The 13,607-nt window shown below is 28.6% G+C and overlaps 2 protein-coding genes across 3 annotated transcripts; both read left to right on the top strand.

Annotated features, from left to right (window-relative positions):
• The first annotated feature begins 677 nt into the window (after positions 1-677).
• Positions 678-7,288, top strand: LOC126839218 (26S proteasome regulatory subunit 10B). Its single transcript, XM_050574367.1, has 8 exons — positions 678-920; positions 3,800-3,879; positions 3,958-3,997; positions 4,075-4,310; positions 5,723-5,872; positions 5,964-6,188; positions 6,736-6,898; positions 6,978-7,288. Exons 1-8 carry the CDS (start codon positions 818-820, stop codon positions 7,166-7,168), a joined length of 1,188 nt encoding a protein of 395 aa, XP_050430324.1. The 5' UTR covers positions 678-817; the 3' UTR covers positions 7,169-7,288.
• A 2,651-nt stretch (positions 7,289-9,939) lies between these two features.
• Positions 9,940-11,978, top strand: LOC126839215 (Golgi pH regulator). 2 transcript variants are annotated; one of them, XM_050574363.1, is made up of 3 exons: positions 9,941-10,129; positions 10,213-10,266; positions 10,409-11,978. In XM_050574363.1, exon 3 carries the CDS (start codon positions 10,517-10,519, stop codon positions 11,879-11,881), a length of 1,365 nt encoding a protein of 454 aa, XP_050430320.1. In that variant the 5' UTR covers positions 9,941-10,129; positions 10,213-10,266; positions 10,409-10,516; the 3' UTR covers positions 11,882-11,978. The 2 variants fall into 2 exon arrangements, with proteins under 2 accessions (XP_050430321.1, XP_050430320.1); XM_050574364.1 differs by lacking the exon at positions 10,213-10,266 and having other exon boundaries at positions 9,940-10,129.
• Positions 11,979-13,607: the final 1,629 nt, after the last annotated feature.

Here is a 13,607-nt window from a genome sequence, read left to right as displayed (position 1 = left end):
CAATGTTTAATAACTTCATTTGTTTTATATTTAAAATATATTTGTAATTTAATTGGAATACATGAAAGCAAGTTAAAATATTATTCAATTAATATCGTTGCAATATACATAATTTTTTTACGTATGTATTATATTAATAAATAAGTATCAACAATATAAAAATGTATAATTATTTATAATAATAGAGTAAAAGTATTTAGAAACAATAATTATTATTAATAGCATGAGTTAACAATAAATCCTGTTGAGTAAATTGAAATGTTTACAATGAACATAGTAATAATGTTTACTATACAATAGGAGTTTTAATAAAAATATAATATTTTCTACTAAGTTACTGTTTTTATTTTTATTGATATACAATTTGGAAATTACATTTTTTGCTATTACTCCGTTATAATACGTGGTGTCGGCCGCACAACATACACAAATAATAATCGTACATTTTACATAAATATTGTACATGTTGGTATCTCTTCGGGTGGCTGTTTGTCGAGTGGCTCCTTGTCGAGTGGCTCCGTGTCGTGCTCCCTTTATATGTCTATGTGGTTTACATAATTTATTCAGTTCAAATAAAAATTTCAAAGATCATATAAAATACTGATTGCGATAACCACTTACCGTGCACTGTTTTGTTTTTATGCTAGTCATCGTGATAAGGCAACTTTATGATTATTGAATACTTTCAGCTCGTTCAATTCAACATTTCAAGTTTATAGCTTCTACTGAATCTGAATGTTTCTATAATTAATAATTATATTGTTGATATAAATATTAAAAAAATTATATTTGTTGTTAAAGTTGATTTAACTTTAAAATGTCATCTATTAATCCAGTTGATCCTGTCAGGGAAAAAATTTTACAAGAAAATCGCAAGAAACTTATTGAACACAAAGAAATTGCTAGCCGTCTTAAAGGAAGTATGTAGTGTTATGTTAAAACGTCAATTATAGTTATATTTCCTAAAGTATATTACATAACCCTAATATACCCCTAACATAACCCTATAACAATTAATCGGTTGTATAAGTTCATAAGTCAAGTGTTACACACAATTTGTTTCCAATTGCTATAGTACTAGAATAATAGTCGATATTATAAAATAATTTTTAACAAATTTACTTTACCCCAACCCTTTTTTACCTGTGTCTCCTTGTAGTGTTTTTTTATGCTGATTACATATCTGATGTCAGAAATCGGCAGACTCCTCTAGTTCTAGCAAAAGTTATAGCTACTTGAACTTTGAAATTTTGAATGTAATATAACGGTAGGTGGGAGGCGGTCACTACACCATGCTACTGTAGTTGTTGGCGACACGAATCGCGATTAAAAAACTTAGCATTTTGTTTCCAATTTTTTATTAATAAATAACCGTAATCATAATTTTATTCTAACTCGGTTGTAGCAAAAAAAAAAAAAATTGATGACGAAGGGCAGGGCAATAATTGTTTTATATACCTATGCTCTATTCTGTAATTTGTTGGAATGGTGATAAATTTAAATGAAAACTGTGGCAAATATATAAACTTAACTATATAGTTTAATTTAATTTCTTTAATCATTTCTTTTTACGGAGATAAAACTCCATTTGCATAATATAAATAATAAGTAACATATATTTATAAATTTACAAACAAATAATTATAATATTATAATGATAATAACTTGTAACAATGGTAATAGTATAAAACAGCTTCCTACGCCCGGTAAAATCAATTTATGCCAAGAAATTATAAAGCTAACTTATTCAAAACAATCATAATCTAAATGTTAAATTTTTCAAACGTAAATATTAAAAAACAAATTTCTTTATTCAATTCTACTAAAATATCACAATATATAAGAATAATAAGTAAAATAAACAACTGTCTGATAAACCATACAACTAAAATTTAAAAAAATTAATGAAATGTAATAAGGGACTCACTCGCAGCTTACTTGTCCTTTAGAAAAAACTCACATATGCAGAGATATTAGTGATGGAAATCCGAAAATCCGGATTTTTAAAAAAAACGCTTTTTAAGTCATTTGAAAATCATATAATTGTTAAATACTATTACAATATAAAGATATGTACCTAAGTAAAATTTGTTGATAAAAATTTTTAAAAAAAACTCTTAACTTTGTCTATAAAATGCTTTCGGATTTCGGATTCCGGATTTTCGGATTTCAACAAATCCGAAATTCAAAAGCAGTTTATCTCTTTGGTGTTTTGTTTTATTTTCACATATTTATCAAAAAAATGTTACTTAGATATAGAGCTTTATATTGTAAAATTATTTAACACTTATATGATTTTTAAGTAGCTTAAATAGCGTTTTTTTGTGAAAATCCGGATTTTCCGATTCCCATCACTAAGAGATATACCCTAGGGCAGACCGTATTTAAAATGAGTACTGGTAGTACAATATTTTACGGTAGATTTCGTCACTATGCTCTTCGGACAAGATAAATGTGATGGGTGAAGGTATAGTACTTCAAGTTGCCCATTTCTATGATAGAATGACCTAGCTTAAAATAATTTAGTTGTATGGTGATTTAGATTTAAATGCAATGATTATTCATTGCATTTGAAAAAATGACTCTTAGTAATGCTCAGTGAATATTAAATTTATTATTGCTGAGATTTGTAGAATGATTAAAAATCAACGTTAAATTATTGGTAAATATTTCAAGTTGAGATGTATGTTTTGGAATAATAAGGATTTCAAGTTATCATCAAATCAATTCATTATCTAATACTTTTAAAGTTATGACTAAATAACTAAAACCAATTTCATGAAAATCCATGTCATGCAGGGGTGGAATGGCCTGCTGGGCAATTGGACAAATGCCCGGTGGCCTGACATATTAAAAACTAAATGTGTTATTTTTTGGTACTTAAAAAAAAAATAGTTAATACTTTTATTGCATGAAGTACAGATATTTATTTATTGAAGAGAGGAGGCTACAGTTAGACACGAAGCATAGTAGAACATAGTATAAAAAAACACTAGATTACAGTATAACTTTTCCAGTTTTCCCAATTGTCATAAAAACCACTTGGAAAAATTAAAAATGACATTCTTACTCACCAACTAGATCCAAAATTCAACAGAAAAGATCACTTGTAATTTTTTGATTGGGGCAAGATTTCTTGTAGAAAAATTGTTTACAGACAAAATTTCCAAATACCAGTGTACTGAAAATACCGTCAGCCCTAACAAGTATATGTTTTTTCACAATATACCGTTTAATACAATTTTTTCTGTTAAGCACGGTTTTTACAGTATAGGTACTGTTTGACACAAAAATTTCCAAATACCATCAGCCCTAATCTACCCTCTTCTTTTTGTTTGAAAGAATAAAAAAATACTACAGTTTATATGTTATCTATTTTCTCTTTTCATAATTATACCTGTAATATTAAACACTTAAGTTTTATTTACCTTAAGCTAGTGTGGCAGGAATCTAACCTAGTATCTTTACTCTCTTGTGCACCATTTTCAACACCATATACTACTACATACGTTGACATTAGGTTAAAAAATGTATTTTTTGATTACTTAAATAGTTAACAATTTTTTATTTATTATTAATAATCAATAAATCTCTTTACAACAAATTTGAAATATTATACATCGGCAATTGTAATATTACCTGTAATCAATTTATTTAACTTGAGAAATAATTAATTAATTTATATGAATTTTGATTAATTGAAAAAAGTGCATATCCTATTATATTCCTTATTGTCAATTATTATTTTAAGATAAAATTTTGTTTCATTCTAATTGTTTGTTCATTATTTGTTTTGTAGTGCGAGAACAAGCCAAAGAGCTTACTAAACAGTATGACAAGTCTGAAAATGATTTAAAAGCTTTACAAAGTGTTGGCCAGGTATTATTCACATGTTTATATGTTGACATGTTTATTTAAATAATGAATATGTAATAATTTAATGATTAATATTTAAAGATTGTTGGTGAAGTACTAAAGCAACTAACTGAAGACAAATGTATGCTATTGGATTATTCTACATTTAATTTTGTCAAAATGAAAGTCATTAATTAAAATATTTTTTTAATTATTTAGTTATAGTAAAAGCTACAAATGGCCCGCGCTATGTAGTTGGATGTCGACGTCAATTAGATAAAGCAAAACTTAAAGCTGGTACTCGAGTAGCATTGGATATGACTACACTGACTGTAATGCGTTACTTACCACGTGAAGTGGATCCACTGGTATATAAAATGTCCCATGAAGATCCAGGAGAAGTCACATACTCGGCTATAGGTGGATTGTCTGAACAAATTCGTGAACTCCGAGAAGTATGCTTATACCATTCTATTATTACTGTTATGAGTCCTTCATATAAAATTATTAATCAGTATCACCAAGACATTTTTTGTTTGTGTTATCTTACTATTGCTGTACATGATACATTTATAGAGAATGGAATAGGCAAGATTTCATTACAATATAGACTAATTAGTAGTCATTATTCAATCAAATAATTTACAAATTATGTAATTTTGGTTGTTTATTTTTATAATGTTTAAAGTAATTAGCCCTTAAATTTAAACAGTTTTTACTAAGTACTATCTATATTTTATATTACAATAAACAGACATTTCTATTCCCTTAAAGAGGACGCTACTATACCCCCTATTTATTTAGGATTTAAATATAATTAACATTAAAGGCAATTTTTTTAAAAATCTTAATTTTAATTTATTTTTCAAACTAATATGGCATTCTTGACAGCGATTTAAAATGTTTTTTCATCTAAATATAGCTACGAATAATGGGGTATACTTGGGCCATAGTAGTTTTAGAACAAAAACACTTATTATAAATTCGAAAGATTTCTGAGAGCAATACATTGACGGATTTTTGATAACTTAAAAAGATCCTCTAGTACTCTAGTGAGTAAAAACCTACTTTAAGTAGCTGTAACATTGTAACAAAATAAAAATTCGAAAATCGGTCAATTTATTCAGAAATTTTATACATTTTAAATTTTATGTAGGTATTGAAACTTAAAATTACTTAAAAGCACATAAAAATATAATTAAATCTACACGACCATGTTATTATTTCGAAATGTGTAGGTAAAGCGTCCTCTTAAGTAGAAATAGCAATTTTATATTCTGCGTACTACATAACCACAGAAATGAACTAATCTGCTAAAATATCAGTAAACTTCCTGCTAGGTAGTGGCAGAATTATTTTCTGGGCTTAACCATTTTAACAACGTCTTATAAAGCTAAACTATGCTGGTTTGTCAATAAATAGTATATTTGCAACAAAAAAGGTATTATATAAAAGTAGTCGGACCTAAAATGTTCAACTAACACATTCTTCAACAAACACTGACCGTATACATTTTTGCCAATAAAATAAAACACTGAGTGTTAGTTTTATAATTATTAAATTAAGGTTATACGATAAATAACCATATCAAATTTCAAAAGCTTACTATAGATAATCAACACAGAATTTATTTGTATAAAATATATATTTTGGTATAACCAAATTTTCATATAAAAAAACTGAACAAGTTTAACATTCATATAACAAGTGTTCATAATTTATTATAATTTTACAATATATGTCTTGTATAATGTATTAAATATTTTAAGTTATTTTGTGTTAAATATGTTTAAGCTTACGTTACTTTAAGTCCTAACACCCAATGAACCTTTTTTTATTTTGTAATAATTAAAAATAAATTCAAAAGGTTATTGAACTGCCATTGCTAAATCCTGAGTTGTTTCAACGTGTTGGTATAACTCCACCAAAAGGATGTTTACTATATGGTCCTCCAGGCACAGGAAAAACATTATTGGCTAGGGCTGTTGCTAGCCAACTGGATGCCAACTTTTTAAAGGTAAATGCTCGTTGTAATAGCATATATTATGAATAATTTTTTTTTATAATTTAAGTAACATGGGTTTAATGAATAATTTCTTATTAATTAGGTAGTGTCTAGTGCTATTGTAGACAAATATATTGGAGAAAGTGCTCGTCTTATTCGAGAAATGTTTAATTATGCTAGAGATCATCAACCGTGCATTATTTTTATGGACGAAATTGATGCAATTGGTGGACGACGATTTTCTGAAGGTACTTCAGCTGATCGTGAAATCCAAAGAACATTAATGGAGCTTTTAAATCAAATGGATGGTTTTGATTCTTTGGGTCAAGTATGATTTTTTATTTAATTTTAGAACTGCCCATTGACTATGTTTATGTGAAATTATTAAAATAATATTAAATGAAGTTGTAAGTATGCTAATAAAAATAAACATAGGAGGAAAGTAGGGAAGAAGAGACCGAATAAAGGTAGTTGGATGCGATTTAGAATAATATGAGGACTGCTGGTGATGAGGAATGATGTGGAAGACATAATTTTAAACTAGTGACATTTGATTTTATATGTTTTAATTCTTTTTGTTAGTCTATGACCTGTTAGGTCAGGTTGGACAACTCTTGCTCTACTAGAGACGAGTGTTGCCATCTTGGGGAAGAGGTTATGGTGTGGTGGTTTAAGGTTGCCCGTTGTGATCCGCATCAGTCGGGTGGCCATTTCTTTCTCCAGACGGTTGCCCGCCCAGCTAGAGAAACGGCCAGAGACCGAGATTCGAACCACGGCTAGTAGTAGAAACACTGCCGCGGTAACCCTCTCGGCCATGACGCCACAACAAATGATTTAATATAAATTTATTATTAATTTATCTAAAATATTAATAGGTTAAAATGATAATGGCTACCAACAGACCAGATACACTGGATCCTGCTTTATTGAGACCCGGACGTTTGGACAGAAAAATTGAAATTCCCTTACCTAATGAACAAGCTCGTTTAGATATTTTAAAAATACATGCAGCCCCTATCACTAAACAAGGAGATATTGGTATAATTTCATTAACTACTCTTAAGACAAAAATTAATTTTTATTTCATAAATTATATTTTTTTAATATTTTTTTTTAGACTATGAAGCAATTGTGAAGCTCTCTGATAACTTTAATGGAGCTGATTTGCGAAATGTTTGTACAGAAGCAGGATTGTTTGCGATACGAGCAGAAAAAGATTATGTGACTCATGAAGATTTTATGAAAGCTGTCAGGAAAGTATCAGATAATAAGAATTTAGAATCCAAACTTGATTATAAACCGATATAATCTTAAAAATAGTATAAATATTAATTTTTTGATGATAATATTGATTTAAGTAACTTAAATGAAGAAAAAAATATATACATATAGTTCTCTTTTTAAGAGTTAATTTATGTCTCAACTTTATATTATACTGTATACTTTTTTCAATGTTAAATGTGTGAATATCATTTTAAACTTCCGTTACAAAAAAAAAGGACTGGCAATAAACACAAATATGTATCATGTTTACTCAATAAACTTATTAAAGTATTAGATTGGATTAATTTCTTATTTATATATTAATCAATTTTAGTTTAAAATATATATATTTTATACCTAAACAAGATGAAACATATTATATTGTTACTTTTGTCAAATGATCATTAGTTTTCATTTTCCATTAGAGTACTTTAGCCTAAGCATCCAACTAATTAGTTTAGTTTTATGGCTGGTTATAGTAGTACAACTAATGTGAGATAACATATAATTTTATACACACAGTCCATCACAAAAGTTTTTACTGCTATTTTAAAAAAATTTACTGGAGGTGCTATCTATCCGGACAATACTTAATCGTCTTCCCTTTATTAGTGTGACAAGTTTTATTTATGTAAATTTCGTAGATAAGGAGTTTTTTGTTTGTGACTGTTTAAACGTTGTTATGGAAACTTATTTAGAGTAATAGTATGCAAACAAATTTTGTTCAAAAGTCAGTAAAACTGTTTCTGAAATGTTTTAAAAGAGTCAACAAGCGTATGGTGCACTTTCATTATCATTTCAACATTAACATGGTTTTTACGTAAACGCTACGATCGTTCGGGAATTTTATAGCAAAAAAAATGTTATTGTACTTAGATTAATTGATTTAGAACCAGCTGATTATTTTCTTTCTCCCCCCAAGTTAAAAATGAAGGCGAAGGAACGTATTTTGGACAGTTTTACAATTTAACAAAGTGTAACAGCAGAGCTGATTCCTAAAGAAGACTTCCAACATGGCTTGGAGTACTTGGTAGCCCGATCTCATCGATTCATATAGTTAGGAGGCATTTTTGTAAAGTAAATTGTAATAAAAATGATTAAGGAGAATTGGTTGTCGTTAATAAAATTAGTCTTCAACTTTGGTGACGGACTGTGTATGAATATGAATACTTTTGGTTAAGTGTTACTCATAATTAAATCTTAGATCAGTTATATTCAATCCTTGGTTTTGTACTTAGCTATAGCTTCAACATAACTAAGTATGGTCCTGTTATGTCGTCATCTTTTTAACATTGAGTTTATGCACAGCTAGCAAGGAACAAATACTCTATAGTTGTCCCTACAACTCTACACCGTCGTCTGGTGTCCTGACTCCCGCAAAAAAAACCGAAATAGAATGAAGACTGCGAGGCGAGGTAGCTACAGTAGAGCTAACATCACTTATAACTATTAAATTTTAAAATCCGATAATAAGGGAATCACTGTAGGGTAGTTCTTAAGAGTGTGTAGTCTTAATCCAATCCACGTTGAATTTCCAGTTAACCCATACTGGTAGACATTACCCTTAACTATAATATAATGACTGTGTTAATATTTAAGGCAGGTTTCCACTAGGTACGGTTCGCGTGTACGTACATAAAAATCTTAGCTGTGATTGGTTGGTACCCATAGTGCAAAAGGCCACAAATCACGATGTATTTGAAGAAGTACACTGCGATTATATGATAATGGCAATAAGTTGTAGAAATTATATAAATAGATCAGCGGAGGCCGGAGAGGTCTGGTACAGGGTACTAGACCTAACAATACGTTTGGAGTTAAATAATAGCGGCAAGATTCTAAAGTTCATGAGGAGTCCTAAATATAATATTATAGTCAATGCATCGCCTACTTAATTGAAAATATGACATCGATAACTGGGAAGTGTTCGGTCTATTGTATACGGCGTATGGATCAGTAAAACAACCTTGAAGAATTTTATCAGCTTTGAAAGATATGCTTATATTATAATATTATTAACTACCACAATTCTCTTTTAAATATTATCAGTAGAATGGTTGCCTATTTGAATCAATTGGGTTTACTATTGTTTAGTAAAGAAATGAATCGTAAATCATAAACCCTTAACCATAAAAGTAATACACTATGCGTATGAACGCTAACGACAGTCGACAGACTGAGAAGTCAGAAGGGAGACCGATCACGGGCCAATACATCCTTATATTAGATATACGTATTATACAGCGTCGCCATACCAGAAATGATGACTCTTTGTCAACACGTCTTAAAAATTGTAATAAAATGTTATGTAATGAACCCGTCTCAGTTTAACAAATTGTTAGCTTAACTAGTTTGAGGTTGTTCTTAACTGAAAAGCTATAAAATTTCTTAAAAGATGAAAAATGGTTAACTAAATATTCAGATAAATTATAAGTTGGAGCATTGATTTTTATATAATAGACTTATAGTGTTAGTGAATTTTGGTAAAGCATATAGTTTCGGCAAACTGAGGATTTGAAACTAATAAAAAACCTACTTTTTCCCTCAATTACACGTTTTGAATTATTAATTACGTTGGTAGCTTTTCTAATCATTTTACTTGAGGGATTCTTTCCCAATTGTTTACATGGGCCTTCATTAATAATCTTTAAAACTATGTTAAAATAATCCTGCTGTTTTCTTTTTTAACCTAAATTTTTCTCCTGCGGAGAAAAGAATTAAGATTTAAGAAAGCTGTGATCACTGATTGGTATTGGTAATTGGTAAATGTAGCAACCCATGTTTAGCATACCTTATCAGTTAGGTAGATCAGTTATCATTTATTTTATGATGAAGTTATCTATTCTGTGTACTAGCTGTAAAGTAGGAACACACATCATTTCATTGGTAAATTGTATACATCTAAAATCTTAAGTAAATGATCATAATGTTGAACAAGTGCTACAGAATATCGTTGTTTTATAACTTGGTAATAATCATAGTTTAGTGTTTTAATATACTTCAATAGTAAGTAAAGTACATTAATTCTGTAAATACACTACAGAATCACAGTAACATAATTATGTTTATTTAAATTTTAAAAAAATAAGATACTGTTTTACCATGTTGTATTAACGATATAATATTGGAAATCAAAATACTAAGTGAGTATTACTTGCAGTAAAAAAAAAAATTAATAAACTAACGTCTAGGAATAGGTTTTGTTACAAGAAAAAAAAAAATACGTATGTTTTTAAAAAATCTATTTACTCATAATTAATCTGATTTTTTCCCCCTTATTTATAGATACTGTTCATATGCATTTATCGTTAAAACTAAAATGGGCAACAACTTAATGATACCAGGAGGATGATGCAAAAATAGTAGGAATATTGCTGTAATCAATAATGTACAATGGAGTTTAGTTCACAATTTGCAGTTGATGTCATAGTGATCTTACTATCACAAACAATATTCTTTATGTGTGGATGGGTATATTTTGTCAAGAAGTTATTTAAAGACTATGAAGTTCATCATAAAACAATTCAACTAATATTTTCGGTTACTTTCTGTTTAGCTTGCACTATGTTTGAATTAATTATATTTGAAATAATTGGTATATTAGTTCCAAGTTCAAGATATATATTTTGGAATGTAATACTTTATAAGATGCTGTTTATGGTAGTTGTGCTAATTCCATACTATTTATGTTACTTTACTTTAAGTAATATGTACCCATTTTTTCAAAAGAAAGTTGGAATTATGGCATTAATAATTTGGGTATTATACTTGTTTTTGTTTTGGAAACTTGGTGATCCATTTCCCATGATACCACAAGAAAAAAAAGGCCATTTATTTATAGAAAATTGTATTAGTAGGATAGGTGTAATTGGAGTAACAGTTATGGCATTACTATCTGGGTTTGGCGCTGTTAACTACCCTTACACTTCAATGTCCTATTTTATTAAAGCTGTTACGTCAGATGACGTTGTTAATGTTGAAAAACAGTTGTTACAAACAATGGATGTTATTGTTGCTAAGAAAAAGAAAATTTTATTAGCTGAAACTAATGCTGGAATTAGTACATATGGTTTTATGAATATTTTAAAACGAGTAAAATCAAATGTCACCAGTGATATAAAAGCGATTAAAAGTGACGTTAAAGCATTAGAAGAATTAAGCAGACATTTATTTTTAGATACACATGATCTGCACAACACTTTAGAACGCAGTGCTTGGGCGAAAACATGGAAAGGCAAATATTTTAACTTTCTGGGTTATTTCTTTTCACTTTATTGTGTTTGGAAAATAATAATATCTACCTTGAATATAATGTTACAAAGAGTGGGTAAAAAAGATCCAGTTACCAGAGGAATGGAGATCTTAATTGAATGGGTTGGCATTGATATGGATGTTTCATTTTGGTCACAACATATATCATTTTTACTAGTTGGTTGTATTGCATTTACATCAATTAGGGGTTTACTTCTGACATTAACAAAATTTTTTTATGCACTATCAAGTAGTAAGTCATCAAACATTATAGTTCTAATATTTGCTCAACTAATGGGTATGTATTTTGTTTCATCGGTCTTGTTAATGCGTATGAACATGCCGGCTGAGTACAGAGCTATCATAACTGAAGTGCTTGGAGATCTACAATTTAGCTTTTATCATCGCTGGTTTGATGTTATTTTTTTAGTAAGTGCCATTTCATCTATAATGTTCCTTACATTTGCACACAAACAAAGTAAAGTTGATTTAACACCAAAATTGTAATTGAATTAATCAAATTTATTTTTTTATTGTGTTGTCAATATTATTTGTAATTATAATTTTTAAGTAATTTGTGATTACAATTATTTGATGTAATTTATTTTTATTTTATTTTATTATCTATGTATAAGTATTGATAATAGAATAAACATGATATTTATTATTTAACAAGAGTTTTCACAACTATTATCATTTATTTTATGTTATTAAAATTGGCCATATAATGATATATATTGTTAAATATAGTAGTGTTTCATTTTCATTAAAAGAGGTAAAGAACTATTAAAAATATGCTAGATTTCTTGTTTTATATACTACAATAGACAACTGCTATGATATCACTTTTACCAATGGGTTAACTAGTCTATAATACATTTTAAAATATATTATAATGTACTTATCATAAAATAATAATAAGAACTCATAACCATAAAAATAACTTATCATATTTTTCCTAAAATTATCCATAAGCCATTTTGTTTACTTTATATATTTAATTTAGTCTTTATTAATTAAGTTTTTATTTTTAAATAATATTCTAATTTTAACATCCACATCAGACCCAATGTTTTGAACATTCTTTGCTACTATAATTTTAGAATTTAGACATTCTCCAGACACACCCATCAGAGACTAAATCTAATAAATATTTATAAATATAAAATTGTCTTTTTGAGATGATGACTATTATCTTTTTATTATTATCCAACCATTTACTATCACAACTTACGGATAACCGTGGTCCGGACTATGATATTATAACCATTGATTAAATACACAATGTATACTTAATCAATGATATAACGGACTGATATCGAAAAGTTCATCGGTGGTTTAACTGTACGATTTTTAGCGCCTTTTGTTGGCTAAATATTTCCATTTTTTAAATAATAATTAATAGTATAAATTATAATAGATAATTATTAAAACAAAAAACAGAAATAATAACATTTCGAATAAATTTTCTATTTTAGGGGGACTATTGAAATTTCTAGGCGAGCTTATCCCCCACCCCTATGCAATATACACCGGTATTTTGTTGCCATGATTTAACGTAAATAAACCCATCGATGATCAATTTTTTTTCGATAATTTGCGCCATTGTTTTAATTTTGATTGTTAAACTTTCAAGACCAAAACGCGGTGGATATACGATGTATGGAATTTTACGGCCCCTCCACAGGGAATCGTTTTGTGTCGTCTGGAAAATGGATTCGGAAAAAAAATTGCGGGGAAATAGCTTGTCGGGAATGCGTACCAGAACCGTCCAGATACCGTGGACATCCCCCAAAATACGCCACTGGTAATAGTACTCTTACGAATTTTATAAAGTCACACGTTTCATTGGTTCGATTAATTTGCTCAAATACTCGTGAACTAGTGGTTGTTATTGCCATTGATTGGCGGACGTATCGGTTAGTTATTTTATTTCGCTGACAAGAATCGCACGATTTATTATATTCTTTAACTTCCCGTTTAAGTCCCTTCTAATTAAATTATATCTTTATTTTTTTAAATGTTTTATTATCACCAAGATAGCCTTTTTTTAACTCAATAAAACATTAGGTCAAACAAAGAACAAAACACTTGTGTAGTCCACCCTAATATATACAGGTTGTCCCGTATAATTCTACCGAAGTATCCAAATGAGATATTTAGGATACCCTATGTAGTGTATAATACACTATATATATTATATTTTTTTAATCTCAAACGTATTGAAAATAAA

Source organism: Adelges cooleyi, unplaced genomic scaffold, assembly GCF_023614345.1.
Source record: "Adelges cooleyi isolate 19-005CV unplaced genomic scaffold, UGA_ACOO_1.1 ACOO_flye_CR_arks_rails_tigmint_CR_PRNA_30, whole genome shotgun sequence".
NCBI lineage: Eukaryota > Metazoa > Arthropoda > Insecta > Hemiptera > Adelgidae > Adelges > Adelges cooleyi.
Note: the sequence above shows the minus strand (reverse complement) of the source record. Positions and strands in the feature narration are given on the sequence as shown.

Bases quoted from the DNA above. Each gene is read 5' to 3' on its own strand.
- LOC126839215 (XM_050574364.1), top strand. From the start codon at position 10,517: ATGGAGTTTAGTTCACAATTTGCAGTTGATGTCATAGTGATCTTACTA.
- LOC126839218 (XM_050574367.1), top strand. From the start codon at position 818: ATGTCATCTATTAATCCAGTTGATCCTGTCAGGGAAAAAATTTTACAA. The intron at 3,880-3,957 runs GTATTATTCACA...TAATATTTAAAG, and splicing joins CTTTACAAAGTGTTGGCCAG to ATTGTTGGTGAAGTACTAAA. The intron at 5,873-5,963 runs GTAAATGCTCGT...CTTATTAATTAG, and splicing joins TGGATGCCAACTTTTTAAAG to GTAGTGTCTAGTGCTATTGT.